The sequence below is a fragment of the Mustela nigripes genome, chromosome 2 (genome assembly GCF_022355385.1).
Source record: "Mustela nigripes isolate SB6536 chromosome 2, MUSNIG.SB6536, whole genome shotgun sequence".
In the NCBI taxonomy this organism is placed as follows: Eukaryota; Metazoa; Chordata; class Mammalia; order Carnivora; family Mustelidae; genus Mustela; species Mustela nigripes.
In genome coordinates this window covers 152481058-152502268 of record NC_081558.1, presented here as the reverse complement: position 1 = coordinate 152502268, position 21211 = coordinate 152481058, and the positions used below count along the sequence as shown (strand labels likewise).

Below are 21211 nucleotides of genomic sequence, written 5' to 3'. Positions count from 1 at the left end.
CCATATAAGATTTCTTTGTATAAGATCAGTTTCAAATTTTCAGAGGCTTAGATTTGGCAACAAACATAAATACCAATTCAAAAATTCATAATTTGATGAAAAGACATAATTCATCTTGACTATTAATAATTTTTCTTTAATAATGAAGAAACAAAGTTGATAACATGGAAAGATCTAAAATATCACTTTCATTATTAATATTATCTCTTTATATAATTTTTATGTTATAAAAATGAAGAATCTTGCTGTTATGTGGATATATGTTCTTAAACCTGATTTTAAAAAATTATACCTGCTCTAATAGAGTTAATAAGAGAAAGAAAAGTAGTCTTTTTAAAGAAAAAAATACCAAAATTCAAATTAATCTAATTTTGGGAGTGTGCTCCCAAATTAATCTAATATTGGGAGTGTGCTCCAGTATAATTTCTTTGTTCCAATCTATAGTGGTAAGGTATTTTAATTTTTATTTTTAATTACTATTTTGAATTGATTTAACAGATCCACGAAGACTCATCCAGGTCCAGTTGTACATTTAAGTGATAGCCCAAGAGATGAAGGGAAAGTGAGTATTACAGTGCCATTATTCTTGCATTTATTTTCCTCATTTTTGAATGAAGGCGTTTCTTACTATTATTTTGTACCTAACTTGTAGCACAGTTCAAAGCATTCAGCGTTTTCTAAAATTAAAGTATGTTGAATGAATGAGCAAATAATGAATAAATGAATTATTCACACTAATAATGGTCCCAAATTAAGTCTTTATTTTTACCTAGAGCTAAAGTTCTTATTTAATTCTAGAATTTTGGGGAAAGTATGGAAGTTGTGAAACAGCTTGAGTTTTCAAATGTTCTATGCTGGAGTTTAACAATATATTTATCAATATCATTAATCATTGGCTTTTGCTATTCAGTTTTGGTAATGATAAATGGCCAATATAAAATAATCATAAATTAGCCAATCATGATTTTATAAATAGGTAATTATATAGAAAATGTTCTGAGATTACAGAAATAATCCTTATTCATTTGGATTATTCATAATTTTCTTTTGATGATGAGGATACAAAGTTGATAATATAAAAAGATCTAAAGCATCATTATCACCATAACTATAGCCTCTTTGTTTATTTTTAGCTAAGCACCATAGAAAACACCTGAGTAAATTAGTTAGTATAGATTTACTTCTTTGCTTATTTTTAAATGATAAAAACTCAATTTGCCTAATAAATACTGAGCCTGAAAATCAAGTCTGCCTAGTGGTAATAGAAAGAACATTGAATTTATTCAAATTGATCCATAAATACAGTCTTTTGTTTTGTTTTAAACTTTTAAATAGAGTGAAATTTTATTATTTTATTTATTTCTTTTCAGTGTTCCAAAATTCATTGTTTATGCACCACACCCAGTGCTCCATGCAATACGACCCTCTATAATACCCACCACCAGGCTCATGCAACCCTCTACGCCTCTCCCCTCCAAAACAGTGTTACTCTAATCTGTCATCAGAATTTATTTATTTTTAAGGAAATGATTCTGAAATTCATAAGAAAAGTGTACCTGGGTGGCTCAATCGGTTAAGCAACTGCCTTTAGCTCTCTCTGGTCATGGTCCCAGAGTTCTAGGATCAGAGTCTGCATTGGGCTCCCTGTTCCATGGGAAGCCTGCTTCTTTCTCTGTGTCTGCCTCTCTCTCTCTCTGTTTCTCTGTCTCATGAATAAATAAATAAAATCTTAAAAAAAATAAAATAAAATAGGGGCACCAGGGAGGCTCAGTTGGTTAAGCGATTGCCTTCAGTTCAGGTTATGATCCCAGGGTCTTAGGATAGAGCCCCACATCTGCCTCCTTGCTCACTGGGGAGCATGCTCTCCCTCTCTCTTTCCCTCTACATGCTACTCCACCAGCTTGTGCTTTCTTTGTCAAATAAATAAATAAAAATTCTTAAAAAAAAAAACAAAAAATAAAAATTAAGAACATAAAATTCTTAAGAAAGAGAAAATGTTTTTCTCTACATCCTCACCAACAATTGTTATTTCTTGTGTTTTTGATGTTAACCATTCTGACAGGTGTAAGGTGACATCTCATTGTGGTTTTGATTTGCATTTCCCTGATTATCAGTGATGTTGAGCATCTTTTCATGTGTGTGTTTCATCTGTGTATCTTTGGAAAAATGTCTATTCAGGTCTTCCATCCATATTTTAATTGGATTATTTGGGGTTTTTGTTGTTGTATCAGTTCTTAATATATTTTGGATACTAACCCCTTATTGGATAAACCATTAGTAAATATCTTCTTCCATTCAGTAGGTAGCCTTTTTTTTTGTTAATGGCTTTCTCCATGGTACAAAAGGTGTTTTTTTTTTTTTTTTAAGATTTTATTTATTGTTTTGAGAGAGAGAGAGATTGAACATGAGAGGGGAGAGGGTCAGAGGGAGAAGCCAAGTCCCTGCCGATTAGGGAGCCCAATGCAGGACTCAATCCCAGGACTCCAGGATCATGACCTGAGGTAGAGGCAGTTACTTAACCAACTGAGCCACCCAGGTGCCCAGTTATTTTTTTTTAAGTTTTATTTATTTATGGGTTACATAAGTGGCTCAGTCCATTGGCTTCTGCCTTCAGTTTACTTCATAATCTCAGGATCCTGGGATTGAGCCCCAAATCATCACTCTTCCTGCTCAGCAGGGAGTCTGCTTCTCCATCCAACCACCCCCCCATTGTGCTCTCTGTTTCTCTCTCAAATAAATAATTAAAAAATAAAAGACTTATTTATTTATTTTAAAGAGAGGGAGCATGAGTGTGAGTGAGAGGGAGGGGCAGAGGGAGAGAATCTTTTAAGCAAACTCTGTTGAGTGCAGAGCTCCACCCTGGCTGGATCGCATGACCCATGAGATCATGACATAAGCTGAAAAAACCAAGATTAGATGCTTAATTGACTGAGCCACCCAGGCCCTCTTGTACAAGGGGTTTTGGATATAGTCCCAATAGCTTAATTTTGCTTTTGTTTTCCTTGCTTGAAGAGACTTACCTAGAAAAACATTTTTATAGCTAATTTCAAAGAAATTAAATTACTGCTAATGTTTTCTTCTAGGAGTTTTGATTTCAGATCTCACATTTAGGTCTTTAATCCATTTTGAGTTTATTTTTGTGTATAGTATAAAAATGTGGTCCAGGTTCATTCTTTTGCATGTAGCCATTTAGTTTTCCCAATGCTTACAATGGCAGCACATATACTAAAATTGGAATGATAGAAAGAAAATTAACATGGCTCCTGGACAAGGATGACATGCAAATTAGTTTTCCAAGGACCATTTGTTGAAGAGACTATCTTTTTACTATTGTGTAAAATTTTATCATAGATTAATTGACCATATAAGCATAGGTTTATTTCTGGACTCTGTTCTGTTCATTCATCTATATGTCTGTTCTTGTGTTAGTATCATACTGTTTTAATTAGTACAGCTGTGTAGTGTGTCTTGAATTCTGGGATTGTGATACCTCCAGCTTTATTCACTGACGGTGGGAATGCAAATTGATACAGCCACTGTGAAAAATAGTTGTTTCTCAAAAAATTAAAAATGGAAATAAGCCATATGATCCAGTAATAACACTGTTGGATATTTATCCAACAAAAACAAAAAACAAAAAAACCACACCTGTTTGAAAAGATATATACAGCCCCATGTTTATTGCAGCATTATTTACAATAACCAACATATGATAGCAAGCCATGTGTCCATACACAGATAAATGGATAAAGAAGATGTGGAGTAGTGGAGTAGTACTCAGTACATTGGAGTAGTACTCAGCCATAAAAAAGAATGAGATCTTGCCATTTGCAACAATATGGATGAATCTGGAGGGTATAATGCTTAGTGAAATAAGAGAAAGACAGATATAATATGATTTCACTCACTTGTGGAATTTATGAAACAAAACAAGTGAACAATGAGACAAACAAAAAACTAGACTCTTAATTATAGAGAACAAATCTGTGGTTGCCACAGAGGAGAAGGTTGAGGACAGGAGTGGAATAGATAAATGGGATCAAGAACACACTTACCTTGATGAGCATTGAATAATGTATAGAATTGTTGAATTATACATATTCCATACCTGAAACTAATATAAACTATATATTATACTTTAATTAAGAAAAAAAAAGTAACTAAATTTTTAAAAAAGCAAATGTTTTAAGGCATTTAAAAAAAATTTAAGATTTTTTGTTATTTATTTGACAGAGAGAGAGAGATCACAAATAGGCAGAGAGGCAGGCAGAGAGAGGGGGAAGAGTCTCCCTGCTGAGCAGACAGCCCGATGCAGGGTTTGATCCCAGGACTCTGAGATCATGACCTGAGTGGAAGGCAGAGGCTTAACCCACTGAGCCTCCCAGGTGCCCCTAAGGCATTATTTATTTATTTATTTATTTATCCTAAGTTTTTATTTATCCACTTAGTTAACAGTGTAATATTAGTTTGAGGTGTAGTATTTAGTAATTCATCACTTACATACAACACCCAATACTCATCACAGCAAGTACCCTCCTTAATACTCATCACCCATTTAAACCATCCCCCACCCACCTCCCTTCTAGGGAGGTAACCCTCAGTTTGTTCTCTATAGTTAAGAATCTGTTTTTCTGGTTTGCCTCTCTTCCCCCCCCACCCACCCCATTCATCTGTTTTGTTTCTTAAGTTCCACATATGACTGAAATAATATAGTATTTGTCTTTCTCTGTCTGACATTTTGCTAATACTCTCTAGTTCCATCCACATCATTGCAAATGGCAAGATCTCATTCTTTTTTTTGGCTGAGTAATATTCCTGTGTGTGTGTGTGTGTGTGTGTGTGTGTGTGTGTGTGTGTGTAATCTTTATTCATTTATCAGTTGATGGACATTTGGGTTCTTTCCATAATTTGGCTATCATTTAGAAGAAATACAGTACATTGTCAGTTGGAACAAGGGGATAAAAATGACCAGTATATCTAAATGGATATTCCAGAAATGATTCAGACATTTGGTGTAATTTTTGGATTTTAGAGAAGATGATTTAGGACATAATAAACTTGAATAAATGGTGTTGAACAACTGGCTATTTTGAAAAAGGGTATATGGTCTCTACCTTACACCATTCACAGAAATAAATTCCAGATGGATAAGATATGTAAATGTTAAAATCACAACTCTGAAAGTTTTAGAAGAAACTATAGGAAATGAGTTTTTACTTTGAAGTAGGGTAGCCTTGGACAAGGCATAAAACCTAAAAGCTTTAAGGAATATACCATAACAAGACAAGATAAGAGACAGGCAAGAAATTGGGAAATATTTGCTTACATATATAGTAGGCAAATAATAAACATGCAAATTATATAGAAACTTATACTAAATCCTCATCTTTCCTAATAGGAAATCAGTAGATAATGTCTAATTAATATATCATGAAATGGCAATACCAAGATATTTAGAAATATGGGAGTAAGACTACTAGAAAAGATAATTGTATGAGTTGAAGATGTGGTTGCCTCTTACCTCTAGACAGTCGTGTTTGGCTGCTAAGTGGAGGAAATGACCTTACTAATTATTACTAGGGAAATGCATTATCCTATTTTTTCTATATTATACTGGCAAAATATTAAAAATATTAATGATATCAGGTAAAAGGAAAATATTAATAATTGAGAAATGGATATCTAGATACAGCAGTATAGGTATATAAACCAGTGTAGGCAATTTGGCATTATCACCATTTAAAACATATATTCATTATGATTTGGAAAATTCATTTCAGATGTCTTTCCTATTCATATGATCAAGAGGATAAAATATTGAAAAGTTCAAAGAATAGAAAATTGAATAAATGAAGGCAAATACTGTAGAATGCTGTGTTGATATGGAAAGTTCTTGAAGCCATGATTTTTTTTAAAGAAAAGTTGCAGAAAAATAAATACACTTTAAAAACACTTGAAGGGACGCCTGGGTGGCTCATTGGTTGGGCAGCTGCCTTCGGCTCAGGTCATGATCCAGCACCATGGGATCGAGTCCCACATCGGGCTCCTTGCTCAGCAGGGAGCCTGCTTCTCCCTCTGCCTCTGCCTGCCTCTCTGTCTACCTGTGCTCACTCGCTCTCTCTCCCTCTATCTCTGACAAGTAAATAAATAAAATCTTTAAAAAAAAAATAAAAATAAAAACACTTGAAAATGCATTTGTATTTGTATTATATATTCAAATACACAAGAAAAAAGTACAGAAAGTATATGTACAAATCTGGGTAGGATACTGGAAATCAGAACTGGGGAAAATGATCAAAGGTATTGATTATTACCTTTATGTTAAAATCTTTATGAAAGAATATAATATGTTAATTTTGTAATTAAAATTAAAAGGGATGCAAAATAAGTTAGTAGTAGAGTCAGAAGGTTTTATCTTTGAATTGTGGCTCTAGTACTTATTAGCATATAATCTTGAATAAATTATTTGACTTCTTGTAGACTAGTTTTTCCATAAACAGCTTTTTGATACAGAAGTTTTTTATTCAACTTTTCAGTTTCTTCATTTGATTCTTGCATTTTGTTTCTTCTTCAGGAAAACATTTCTTCCTGAGGTAAAATAAAATCCTTCAAAAAAAATCAGTTTTAAATCTTACCATTTCACAATTAGATTTTAACCTAAATAAATTTATTTTATGTTGGTTCGAGATTAAATAATTCATTTATTGAATTGTCATTTCAGTTACCACTAATGTATAAGAGCATCTCATTCATATATCAGTTCCCATATTTGGATTGTTCTTTTCCTGACTTTTTCCTCTATTGTATTGATATATTTATTTATTATTGTACTTTTACTACATTTTTATTAGAAATAACTAATAAAAGTTGCAGAAAATATCTTGTTATCTGGAAGGTCTGCCCCATCTCCCTTCTCCATCTAGGCTTTTTCTGATTTTTAATTGTACTATATACATTTTAGAATCACTTTATCAAGTTCTATGTAAATCCCTGCTGGAATTTTGTTTGAAACTTGGATATATTGATTAGAAAAAATTTACTTCATTAATATACAAGTGTTCCTATGAACATGATATATTTCCTTTGGTTTTGTTGCCTTTTTCTATGTATAGCTTTGAACATTTTGCCACAAAATTCTTTTTCTTATAAACTACATTGTTAGTCACCATACAGTATATCATTAGTTTTGGATGTAGTGTTCCAAGATTCATTGTTTGAATATAACATCCAGTGCTCCATTCAATTTGTGCCCTCCTTAATAACTCATCACTGGGCTAACCCATCACCATCACCACCCCTTAAACTCTCGGTTTGTTTCTCAAAGTCTACGGTCTCTGATGGTTCTTCTCCTCCTCCAACAACCCCTTCATTTTTCCCTTCCTTCTTCTAATGTTCTCCATGCTTTCCTTATGTTTCACAAATAAGGAAAACCATATGATAACAGACTTTCTCTGCTTGACTTAATTCACTTAGGATAATCTCCTCCAGTTTCACCCATGTTGATGCAAAAGTTGGGTATTCTTCCCTTTTGATGGCTGAGTAATATTTCATCGTATATATGGACCACATCTTCTTTATGCATTCATCTCTTGAAGGGCATCTTGGCTCCTTCCACAGTTTGGCTATTGTGGACATTGTTGCTAGGAACATTGGCATACATATGGCCCTTCTTTTCACTACATATGTATCTCTGGGGTAAATACCCAGTAGTGCAATTGCAGGATCATACGGTAGCTCTATTTTTAATATTTTGAGGAACCTCCAAACTGTTTTCCAAAGTAGCTGCACCAACTTGCATTCCCACCAACAGTGTTAAGAGGGTTCCCCTTTCTCCACAACCTATCAAGCATTTGTTGTTTCCTGCCTTGTCAATTTTTGCCATTCTAAATGTTGTGAGGTGGTATCTCAATGTAGTTTTGATTTGATGATGATGAACATATTTTTATATGTCCATTAGCCATTTGTATGTCTTCTTTGGAGAAGTGTCTGTTCATGTATTCTGCCCATTTTTTGACATGATTATCTGTTTTGTGTGTGTTGAGTTTGAGAGTTCTTTATAGATCTTGGATATCAGCCCTTTGTCATTGCAAATATCTTTTCCCATTTTGTGGGTTGTATCTTTCTTTTTTTGACTGTTTCCTTTGCTGTGCAGAAGATTTTGATCTTGACAAAGTCCCAAAATTCATTTTCACTTTTGTTTCCCTTGGCTTTGGAGATGTGTCTTGAAAGAAGTTGCTGTAGCCAATGTTGAAGAGTTTACTGCCTATGTTTTCCTCTAGAATTTTGATGGATTCTTATCTCACATTGAGGTCTTTCATCCATTTAGAGTTTATCTCTGTGTCTGGTGTAAGAGAATTGTTGAGTTTCATTCTTCCAAATATAGCTTGTCCAATTTTCCCAACACCATTTATTGAAGAGACTGTCTTTTTTCCATTGGATATTTTTTCCTGCTTTATCAAAAATTAGTTTACCACAGAGTGAAGAGTCCATATCTGGGCTCTCTACTCTGTTCCATTGATCTATGTGCCTGTTTTTGTGTCAGTACCATGCTGTCTTAGTGATCACAGCTTTGTAATACAGCTTGAAATCAGGCAACGTGATACCCTCAGCTTTGTTTTTTCTTTTTCAACATTTCCTTGGTAATTTCAGGTCTTTTCTGATTCCATTCTAGTTTTAGTATTGTTTGTTCCACCACTTTGAAAAATGTCATTGGTATTTTGATTGGGATGGTGTTGAAAGTATAGATTGCTATGGGCAGCATAGACATTTTAACAATGTTTACTTTTCTGATCCATGAGCATGGAATGTTTTTCCATCTTTTTGTGTATTCTTCAGTTTCTTTCATGAGTGTTCTGTAGTTTCTAGAGTATAGATCCTTTACCTCTTTGGTTAGGTTTATTCCAAGCTATCTTATGGCTTTTGGTGCTATTGTAAATGGAATCAATTCTCTAATTTCCCCTTCTCCCATTACATTGTTAGTGTATAATAAATCAACTGATTTCTGTACATTGTCTTTGTATCATGCCACATTACTGAACTGCTGTATGATTTCTGGTAATTTGGGAGTGGAATCTTTTGGGTTTTCCACATAAAGTATGTCATCTGTGAAGAGAGAGTTTGACTTCTTCTTTGCCAATTTGAATACATTTTATTTTTCTTTGTTGTCTGAGTGCTGTTGCTAGGACTTCTAGTAATACATTGAACAATAGTAGAGAGAGTGGGCATCCTTGTCATGTTCCTGATCTTAAGGGAAAGGCTCTCAGTTTTTCCCCATTGAGAATGATATTCGCTATGGTTTTCAAAGATGGTTAGGAAATTGAGGAATTTTCCCCTCTGAAGAGTTTTAACAGGAAAGCATGCTGTATTTTGTCAGATGCTTTTTCTATATCAGTCAGGAGGACCTAATGGTTCTTCTCTCTCCACTTATTAATGTGTTCTATCACACTGATTGTTTTGTGAATATTAAACCACCCTTGTATCCCAGGGATAAATCCTGCTTGGTCATAGTGGATAATCCTTTCAATGTATTGTTGGATCATATTAGGTAGGATCATGTTGAGAATTTTGGTATCCATGTTCATCAGGGATATTGGTCCAAAATTCTCCTTCTTGATGGGGTCTTTGCCTGGTTTGGTGATCAAAGTAGTGCTGGTCTCATAGAATGAGTTTGGAAGCTAACCTTCTGTTTCTACTTTTTGAAACAGCTTCAGGAGAATAGGTATTATTTCTTCTTTTTTAAAATTTTTATTTTATTTTTTCAGTGTTCTAAGATTCACTGTTTACTCACCACATCTGGTGCTCCATGCAGTATGTAGCCTCCTTAATACCCACCACCAGGCTCACTTAACCCCCCACCCCTCTCCCCTCCAAAACCCTCAGTGTGTTTCTCATAGTCTGCAGTCTCTCATGGTTCATCTTCCTCTCTGATTTCCTCCAATACATTTTTCCTTTCCATCTCCTAATGTCCTCCATGTTATTCCTTATGCTCTATAAGTAAGTGAAACCACATGATAATTAACCCTCTCTGCTTGACATATTTCACTCAGCATTTCTTCTTTGAATGTTTGGTAGAATTCCTCAGGGAATCCTTCAGGCCCTGGACTAATGTTTTTTTGGGAGGTTTTTGATCACTGCTTCAACCTCATTACTGTTTACTGGTCTATTCAGGTTATCAATTACTTCCTATTTCAGTCTTGGTAGTTTATAGGTTTCTAAGAAGGCATCCATTTCTTCTGGGTTGCTTAATTTATTAGCATGCAACTGTTGATAGTAATTTCTGACAATTGTTTCTATTTCCTTGGTGTTAGTCATGATCTCTCCCCTTTCATTCATAATTTTATTAATTTGGGTCCTCTTTTCTTTTGGATAAGTACAGCCAGTGGTTTATCAATCTTATTAATTCCCTCAAAGAACCAGCTTCTAGTCTCATTGATCTGCTCTACTGAATTTCTGGTTTCTAATTCATTGATACCTGCTCTAATCTTAATTATTTCCCTTCTTGTGCTTGGGTTAGGCTTAGTTTGTTGTTGATTCTCCAGTTCTTTGAGGTGCAAGGATAGTTTGTGTATTCTGCATTTTTCTTTTTTTCTTTTTTTTTTTTTTTTGAGTGAGGCTTGGATGGCTATGTATTTCCCCTTTAGGACTGCCTTTGCCATATCCCATATGTTTTGGACCAATGTGTTTTCATTATCATTGGTTTCCATGAATTGTTTAAGTTCTATGATTTCCTGACTAAACCAAACATTCTTGAGCTGGATGGTCTTTAACTTCCAAGTGTTTGAATTTCTTACAAACTTTTTCTTGTGGTTGAGTTCCAGTTTCAAAGCATTATGGTCTGAAAATAGTCAAGGAATAATCTCAATCTTTTGGTATTGGTTGAGACATGATTTGTGACCCACTATGTGGTCTATTCTGGAGAAAGTGCCATGTGCGCTTGAGAATAATGAGTATTCTGTTGTTTTAGGGTAGAATGTTCTGTATATACCAATGAAGTCCATCTGGTCCAGTGTGTCATTCAAAGGTCTTGTTCTTTGTTGACTTTTTGCTTAGATAATCTGTCTGTTGCTGATAGTGGAGTGGTGAGGTCTCCTACTATTAATGTATTATTATCAGTATGTCTTTTCATTTTGGTTAAAGTTGGTTTATGTAGTTGGCTGCTCCCATGTTGGGGGAATAGATATAATAGATATTTACAATTGTTAGATCCTCTTGTTTGATAGATCCTCTTGTTTAAGAGTTATATAGTGTCCTTCTGTATCTCTAACTATAGTCTTTTTTTTTTTAAAGATTTTATATATTTGACAGAGAGAGATCACAAGTTGGCAGAGAGGCAGGCAGAGAGAGAGAGAGGAGGAAGCAGGCTCCCCGCTGAGCAGAGAGCCCGATGTGGGACTCGATCCCAGGACCCTGAGATCATGACCTGAGCCGAAGGCAGCGGCTTAACCCACTGAGCCACCCAGGCGCCCTCTAACTATAGTCTTTAACATAAAATCAAATTTGTCTGATATGAGAATTGCTACCCCCGCTTTCTTTTGAAAAAGAAAGGTCCGTTGGCATGAAAGATGGTTCTCCATCCCTTCACCTTCATTTTGGATGTATCTTGTGGTTCAAAATCAGTCATTTGTAGACAGCATATGGATGGGTCCTGTCTTTATGCAATCTGAAGCCCTGTGCCATTTTATGGGAGCATTTAGGCCATTCATGTTGAAAGTGATTATTGAAAGTATGATTTTATTGTCATCATGTTGCCTGTGAGGTCCTTGTTTCTATAGATTTTCTCTGTAATTTTCTGCTCTATATCACTCTTGGGGGTCTTTATCCTTTTATAGGACCTCCCTTTAATTATTTCTTGAAGGGCCAGCTTGGTGTTCACATATTCTTACTGTTTCTGCCAGTTATGGAAGCTCTTTATCTCTCCGTCTATTCTAAATGACAACATCACCAGATAAATAATTCTTGGCTACATGTTCTTCTCATTCAGTATCCTAAATGTATCTTGCCATTCCTTTCTGGCTTGCCAGGTTTCTGTGGACAGGTCTGACATTATTCTGATTCTCCTCTCTGTGTATGTAAGGAATCTCTTCCCACTATTGCCCTTAAGATGGCTTCCTTGGTACTAAGATTTGCAAGTTTTACTATTACATGGTGGGTCATTGGCCTATTCTTTTTTTTTTTTTTTTAAGATTTTATTTATTTATTTGGCAGAGATCACAAGTAGGCAGAGAGGCAGGTGGGGGGGGGGGTAGCAGGTTCCCTGCTGAGCAGAGAGCTCAATGTGGGGCTCAATCCCAGGATCCTGGGATCATGACCTGAGCTGAAGACAGAGGCTTTAACCCACTGAGCCACCCAGGCACCCCGGCCTATTCTTCTTGATCTTGGAAGGAGTCCCATCTGCCTTAGGACATGAATGCTTGTTTATTTTCCCAGCTTAGGGAAGTTCTCAGCTACGATTTGCTCAAATATATCTTCCAGTCCTCTCTCTCTCTCCACTCCCTCAGGAATCCCAATAATTTTGACATTGGAATGTTTCATGGCATAATTTGTTTCTCTAATTCTGTTTTCATGGATATTGAGCTGTTTGTTCCAGGCCGCTCCTGTTCCTTCTTTTCTATCAGTTTGTCTCCTAGATCACCAATTCATTCTTCTGCTTCCTTTACCCTAGCTATTAGAGTATCTAGATTAAATGGGATCTCATAGATAGCATTTTTAGGTTCTGCCAGATCAGCTATCATTTCTGCCCTTAAATAATCTATGTTGCCATTAATGGTTTTCTCCATCCTAGTTACTGTCCTCATAACTGTTACCCTGAGGTCTATTTCTGACACCTTGCTTATATCCATATACATTAGTTCTGTGGCAGAGGTCACAATCTCTGAGTCTTTTCTATGTTGGGAATTCCTCCTCTCAGTCATTCTGTAGAGGGGTGGTTGAAGGAATGTATAGAATCCAAATTATTGACCACAACCCAAGAAAGATGCACCTGATTTTTAGGACTTTAGGGTTATCTGCCTCTTGTACTTCCAGCCTCTCTTCTGGGGGTTGGACCTGCCTGGCTGTGCTGTTACTCAGGCAACCATGTTTGGGCAGAGTAGCCCTACCCCCTTTCGGGGGTAATGGGCTCAGTGAAAACCAGTATTTGGGTTTTGTTATCTGGCAGCTTTCCCTGGCAGCTTTCTGCATCTCTTCTGAGAGAGCAGAATTGACCATATCCAAACCTCTGTCTCAGAACAGAGAGGTTGCAGTCTGTTCTTCAGTATGCTTTCCACGTGACACTTTCTCCATTTCTGTCTGCAACTGAAAACTTCAGCATCCTGGGTTGTGCACCCCATAGCAGCACTCCCAGCCCTCACTTCCTTGTCCAGGCACTTCTCTGCCCTTTTTACTTCTAAAACCACCAGCTACCCTCAGTTCATGCACATGCCACTGCAGCTCCAGTTTCACTCTGAGGGGTTGTCCTAAGGTCCTTTCCCTGCAACCTCTGTAAGTCCTTGCTGGGTCCCCAGCACAGGAGGCTTTTATGTGTGGGTGGCACAGGATCCTGGAGGCTCCCTCCCTCCTCCATTTATCTTCTGATAACCGCCCACAGAATCAAGATTCCCTGATTCATACCTAGAAACCAACTGCCAGAGATATTCTGCTTGTAGAGATCCAGATATATCTTCTTATGTCTCAGGTTGATTTTGTGGATATTTGGAGTGCTCTGGTTGGTAGCCATTTCAGGGGACCAGTTGAAATAAAGTCCCCTACTCCTTTGCCATCTTTATGATGCCCTTTCACAAAATTCTTACATGTCTTTTGTTAGCTGAATTCTAAGTACTTTGCAAATTTTATTGATCCTGTGAGTTAATTTTCTTAAATTTTAATTTTAATTGATGTTTGTATATAAAATATTTATTTTGTTATTTTGCATTCATTTTATCACCAGATGTTCTGTTTTTAAAAGCTGTCCTTGGATTATCTGAAATATTCTACATATACAAGTATAGAAAATGTAGAAAATTTTGTTTTTTTCTTTCTAAATTTATATATTTATATTTATACCTATTCATATATATAGTTGTTTCTTTGGATAGGAACCCAGTGCAGTATTGAATATAAATGGTTTTAATGGGAGCTTTCTTTTATTTCCAACTGCAAACAAAATACATCCCAAGATTTCAACATTAAAAGGTTTTCTATAGGGGCGCCTGGGTGGCTCAGTGGTTTAAGCCTCTGCCTTCAGCTCAGGTCATGATCTCAGGGTCCTGGGATCGAGCCCCACATCGGGCTCTATGCTCAGTGGGGAGCCTGCTTCCCCCTCTCTCTCTGCCTGCCTTTCTGCCTACTTGTGATCTCTCTCTGTCTATCAAATAAATAAATAAAAATCTTAAAAAAAAAAAAAAGGTTTTCTATAGGTTGTTGTTTGGATGCTTTACTGAAGTTAAAAAGTTTCCACCTGCTTCCACTGTTCTAAGAGTGTTAAATAGTGTTAATTTCTTGAATGCCTTTCCACATGTATTGAGACATATTTTGTACTAATCTCAGCCTATTAATAATGATTTTATGGTCTAGAAAAACTTGGGAATACTCAGTTGGGCCTGAGGCCAGCCCCACCAGACATTTCCCTTTTTCAGAGCCAGTGTTGTGTTTGGATAAGCCTCAGTTCTTATAATTAGTGGTCAAGATGTACCTCAGCAACAACCATCAGGGAACTTTGAAAAAGAAAGTTTATTATTTACAAGTGTTAGCGGGTATACAACATGATTGGGGCCACTCAGTGAAGCTCTTGGTAGAGAAACAGAGTACATGGACCTGGGGTTCTGCTTTTAATGGGATTGAGGGCAGGGTGCCTAGGGTTTCACATGTTCAATTTATTTCTGAATTTAAAACATTGGAGCTGGAATTAAAGTGTGGGAAGGCAAAAGCAGTTGTCAACCAAATTGTCAGTTTATGTCAACCAAAGCTTTCTAAAAAGGAGGAACTTCATGGGTGGGGCAGCTTGGCTTCTTACCTAATAATGTAGCTGACAATGTGTTTATTCAAGATGGATGTCTGAGGAGGATTCTTCAGCAATCAGAAGCTTAAGGTCAGGCATTTATATTATAATCCAAAAAGCTGACTCTCAGGTACTTACACTACAAGATGACTATTCCTTAATTTGTTAATTTATTGAAATGTTAATGGATTTTCTCATTTAAAAAAATTTACATTTCTGGTATAAATTCAACTTGGAAAAAACAAATTTCCATGGAGGTTTGGTGGTGAAGTGTAAGAAGGAACAAATTACTGATGTTAAGATTTGTATTGAAACAGCACAGTATCAAGGAATTAGAAAATAGACCATTCTCTAAGATACCATTTACTAAAGAAACTATGAATAAGTATATCAAATTGAAGAGTGTGTTCTTGAACTGAGCAGATGCCTATATTGTGTATATCTCCTTGAAATCTCTCAGCCTTGTCTCCCAAATTCTTGACTTTTTGCTTCATCTCAGTTTTGGCAGAATTAATCAGCTTCATATAGTACTATTTTCTTAAGTTGACTGGTTATGTGAAGTCTAAGCTCCCCCTTTAATTCTGGATTCAGATAATGTGCCACACTATAAGGCATGAGATCTGGCTTCCTTAATGGCTGCCAAAGGGGTCAAATGATACAACTCTGAAGTGAGGGGGTGTTAATTTTCCACAGAGAAAACCTTGACCAATATTAGAAAAGACACAAGAAATAAAGTTCTCTTTTTCTTCCTCCCTGTGGTTGGGCTATTCTGAGTTATGATTTTTCCACATGAGCTGTTACAGATATCCAGCAAGGCCAAGCAGATACACCTGCTAAGTGATTGGCTGTGCCTTTTCTGCTTCTCCCTGTGAAATAGTGATTAGTGTGATAATATATCATCTTACTTTTACTTTGCTTTACTTCACTTTTCCTTTATTATTACAGCTCTGAGATTGCACTTCTCAGTGAAACATTAACACTTAAGCCTAGCCTCAGACTGTTTTCTACAGAACCCTGGTTAAGACAATAGTTATCAGAATTGTTCTAGATAAGGGATTCAAAACTACGTCAATGGGATAAAACTGTCTCAATGCCTGTTTTTATAAAATGGTTTATTGGGACAAAGTCATGCTCACCATTATTATCTGTTTACTCTCCAAATACAAGAGCAAAACCAAGCAGTTGTGACAGAGCTATAAAGCCTGTAAAGCCTAAAATATTTATTTCTATCCCTTTAAATAAAAAGTTTGTTGACTCCTGTTCTAGATTATAGACCTTGAGGATGGGACTTTGGGCTCGAATTGTCTCCTACTTAAAATTAAAGAACCCACTGAAAATACCAAGTGAAGTAGTTTTATCATGAAGTGACATCACAATTACTTAAACATCCTACTTTGATTAATTGGTAAAGGGGCTGATGGAAAGCTAAGACAATTGCTGATCAAGTACGGTGGTGTTTAATTGATAAAGAGCAAAGGTGATTATAATTATGATGGAAAAAAACAATTTCCTTTGATGCCACTTGTATTAATATCTATTCTGATATAAATTAACAAATTTAGTAGTTTGAAACAACACAAATGTCTTATCTTCGCTTTTGTAGGTTGGAAGTCCAATACAGGTCTGACTGAGCTAAAAATCAAGATATTGACAGGGTTGCACTCCAGTCTGGTAGCTGTAGAGGAAAATTAATTTGCTTGCCTTTTTTAGCTTTTATAAACTGCACACATTTCTAGGTTTGTAATTCCCTTCCTTCATTTTTAAAGCTATCATAGCATCTCTTTTAAACTACAGCTGAGAGAGTTTCTACACTCTTAGGGACTCATGTGATTAGTTTGGACTTAACCGGATAATCCTGGATACTCTCCTCATCTCAACAAATCTTAATTACAACCGATAAGTCTTTGTGTTGCTGTTGTTGTTTATTATTGTTGTTGTTGTCATTTAAGGTCATATATTTACAGGTTCTGAGGATTAGAGCATAAACATCTGTGGTTGGCATTATTTTGCCTACCAAATCTCTGGAGACTGAATGAAAATAATACGCTTAACTCAAAACAGTTAATTCCAGACTTAAGGCATGCCAGAGGCTTTTTAAGTAAGCTTTAAAGGAATTCTTCCTGCAGCTCTAAGGAAGACTGCTAAAAATGGGCCTGTTTATAAAGAGATAAATATGTAGTTTGATAGGTTTTATTTGTTAAAGTCAAATTCTTGATAAGAAAAGAATGTGACTCTGACTCCTGGTATATTCAATTCCTAGCATGGCCATAACAAAATTTTATATACTGGGTTACTTTAAACAACAGAAATTTATTATTTCAGCTTGGAGGCCTGAAGTCCAAAATCAAGATCTTGGTCAGGCCATGCTACCCCCTCAGGGCTCTAGGAGAGAATCCCTCCTTGCCTCTTCCAGCTTCTGGTGATTCTCAGTGTCCCTAGATTTGTGGCAGATAACTCTAGTCTTTCTCTCTCTCCACATGACCTTCTTCTTTATGTCTCTGTATCCTTCTTTTACGAGGACTCCAGTCATTGGTTTTAAGGCCTACACTCTAAATCAAGGATGACTTCATCTCAAAATTATTTTTTTAACATTTTATTTTTAAGCAATTACTCTACCCAACATAGGGTTCAAACTTACAACCCTGAGATCAGCAATCTCGTGCTTTTCTGACAGAGCCAGTTAGGCATATCTCATATCAAAATTCTTAACAAATTACATCTGCAAATTCTCAATTTCCATATAAATGCACATTCTGAGGCTCTGTGGGGACACTATTAAACCACTATACCTGAGATATGGAAATTTGTATATATAAGCCTGAAAATATTATAAACCCCACCCTCTCTAATTTCCTTGAAACCTCCTAGCCAACAAAAGTACCTCTTGACCTATTTCCAGAGAATAGTTTCTCCTTTTCTAGAAGACTGTAAATGACCAAGGAAATGAGGTAGTTTTCTTGTCTGATGATGTTTATTTACTGTCACAAGTTCAACCTTCAATTCCATTACATCAAGGCCAATAATCAGAATCAGATCTCAGATTTCAGCCTAGCCTAAAATGTAAGCATAAGTTTTCCTCCAGGAAGAAATAGACACTACGTGGAACCCTCTCCCCATCAAAGGAATTTAGGACCTGGATAATACTGAGAGTACATCAAATGTATAAGAACATTTTATTTTATTTATTATTTTTTTATTAACATATAATGTATTATTAGCCCCAGGGGTACAGGTCTGTGAATAGCCAGGTTTATACACTTCACAGCACTCACCATAGCACATACCTCCCCGTCCATAACCCAACCACCCTCTCCGTATCCCCCTCCCAGTGGCAACCCTCAGTTTCTATTGTGAGATTAAGAGTCTCTTATAGTTTTTCTCCCTCCCGATCCCATCTTGTTTCATTTATTCTTTTCCTACCTGCCAAAACCCCCATGTTGCTTCTCGACTTACTAAAGCAGGGAGATCGTATGATAGTTGTCTTTCTCTGATTGACTTCTTTTGCTAAGCATAATACCCTCTAGTTCCATCCACATTGTCCCAAATGGCAAGATTTCATTTCTTTTGATGGCTGCATAGTATTCCATTGTATATATGTATACCACCTCTTCTTTATCCATTCATGTGTTGATGGACATCTAGGTTCTTTCCATAGTTTGGCTATTGTGGACATTACTGCTATAAACATTCAGGTGCACGTGCCCCTTCGGATCACTACTTTTGTATCTTTAGGGTAAATACCCAGTACTGCAATTGCTGGGTCATAGGGTAGCTCTGTTTTCAACTTTTGAGGAACCTCCATGCTGTTTTCCAGAGTGGTTGCACCAGCTTGCACTACCATCAACAGTGTAGGAGGGTTCCCCTTTCTCCACATCCTTGCCAGAATCTGTCATTTCCTAACTTGTTAATTTTAGCCTTTCTGACTGCTGTGAGGTGGTATCTCATTGTGGTTTTGCTTTGTATTTCCCTGATACCAAGTGATGTGGAGCACTTTTTCATATGTCTGTTGACCATCTGGATGTCTTCTTTGCAGAAATGTCTGTTCATGTCCTCTGCCCATTTCTTGATTGGATTATTTGTCCTTTGGGTGTTGAGTTTGATAAGTTCTTTAAAGATTTTGGATACTGGCCCTTTATCTGATACATTGTTTGCAAATATCTTCTCCCATTCTGTCAGTTGTCTTTTGGTTTTATTGACTGTTCCCTTTGCTTTGCAAAAGCTTTTGATCTTGATGAAGTCCCAGTAGTTCATTTTTGCCCTTGCTTCCCTTGCCTTTGGCGATGGTCCTATGAAGAAGTTGCTGCAGCTGAGGTCGAAGAGGTTGCTGCCTGTGTTCTCCTCAAGGATTTTGATGGATTCTTTTCTCACATTGAGGTCCTTCATCCATTTTGAGTCTATTTTTGTGTATAGTGTAAGGAAATGGTCCAGTTTCATTTTTCTGCATGTGACTGTCCAATGTTCCCAATACCATTTGCTGAAGAGACTGTCTTTATTCCATTGGACATTCATTCCTGCTTTGTTGAAGATTAGTTGACCACAGAATTGAAGGTGTATTTCTGGGCTCTCTATTCTGTTCCATTGATCTATGTGTCTTTTTTTGTGCCGTATCATACTGTCTTGATGATTACAGCTTCGTAACAGCTTGAAGTCTGGAATTGTGATGCCACCAACTTTGGCTTTTTTTTTTCAACATTCCTCTGGCTATTCGAGGTCTTTTCTGGTTCCATACAAATTTTAGGATTATTTGTTCAATTTCTTTGTAAAAAATGGATGGGATTTTGATAGGGATTGCATTAAACATGTAGATTGCTTTAGGTAGCATAGACATTTTCACAATATTTGTTCTTCCAATCCATGAGCACGGAACATTTTTCCATTTCTTTGTCATTTCCTCAATTTCTTTCATGAGTACTTTGTAGTTTTCTGAGTATAGATTCTTTACCTCTTTGATTAGGTTTATTCCTAAGTACCTTATGGTTTTGGGTACAATTGTAAATGGGATTGACTCCTCAACCACTCTTTCTTCTGTCTTGTTGGTGTATAGAAATGCAACTGATTTCTGTGCATTGATTTTATATCCTGACACTTTACTGAATTTCCATACAAGTTCTAGCAGTTTTGGAGTGGAGTCTTTTGGGTTTTCCACATATAGTATCATATCATCTGTGAAGAGTGATAATTTGACTTCTTCTTTGCTGATTTGGATGCCTTTAATTTCCTTTTGTTGTCTGATTGCTGAGGCTAAGACCTCTAGTACTATGTCGAATAGCAATGTTGATAATGGACATCCCTGCTGTGTTCCTGATCTTAGTGGAAAAGCTCTCAGTTTTTCTCCATTGAGAATGATATTTGCAGGGGTTTTTTCATAGATGGCTTTGATGATATTGAGGTCTGTATCCTCTATCACTACAGTTTGCAGAGTTTTGATCAGGAAAGGATGCTGTAATTTGTCAAATGCTTTTTCAGCATCTATTGAGACTATGGTTCTTGTTCTTTCTTTTATTAATGTATTGTATTACATTGATTGATTGCAAATGTTGAACCAATCTTGTAGCCCTGGAATAAATCCCACTTGGTCATGGTGAATAATCCTTTTATGTACTGTTGGATCCTGTTGGCCAGTATTTTGGTGAAAATTTTTGCATCTGTGTTCATCAAGGATATTGGTCTGTAATTCTCTTAGGATCATTGTCTGGTTTGGGGATCAAGGTAATGCTGGCCTCATAAAATGAATTTGGAAGTTTTCCTTCTATTTTTTGGAACAGTTTCAGGAGAATAGGAATTAATTCTTCTTTAAATGTTTGGTAGAATTTCCCTGGGAAGCCATCTGGCCCTGGGCTCTTGTTTGTTGGGAGATTTTTGATGACTGCTTCAATCTCCTTACTGGTTATGTGTTCAGGTTTTCTAAGGAACATTGTTTTTTTTAAGGGTTTGATCATAGGAGTTACCTAGAGGGGAGTTCATTTACATGGGGACACTCAACCATGGATTTGAGACAGTATTTTGAGAAGGACATCTGGATCTGGTCCTAATCATTTGTTGGAATGGCCCCTTCATGATGGATTTAACAAAGACATATGGTAAATAAAGAAGAGAAGCTAGGGCTTTTGGTATAATATTAAAGAGGAGGTCAGAAGATAGGGAGATGAGAATGTTAAAATGGACATATTATATTTTTTCTGACTTCCTAGAGGGTTCTTAAAGACACTGTCTTCACTTAACCTAATAAGTGCTCTA

At 36.3% G+C, this 21211-nt stretch overlaps 1 protein-coding gene and 1 non-coding gene across 2 annotated transcripts in view; both read left to right on the top strand.

The window, feature by feature from the left end:
• Positions 1 to 21211, top strand: part of STXBP5L (syntaxin binding protein 5L) — a 449308-nt gene that overhangs the window by 192191 nt on the left and 235906 nt on the right. The window contains exon 7 of the mRNA XM_059388354.1: positions 499 to 562. Within this exon, the coding sequence (XP_059244337.1) occupies positions 499 to 562 (64 nt within the window). The remainder of the gene's footprint in view (positions 1 to 498; positions 563 to 21211) is intronic.
• Positions 3202 to 3308, top strand: LOC132012708 (U6 spliceosomal RNA). Its single transcript, XR_009402703.1, has one exon. It is a non-coding gene; the product is annotated as a U6 spliceosomal RNA (small nuclear RNA).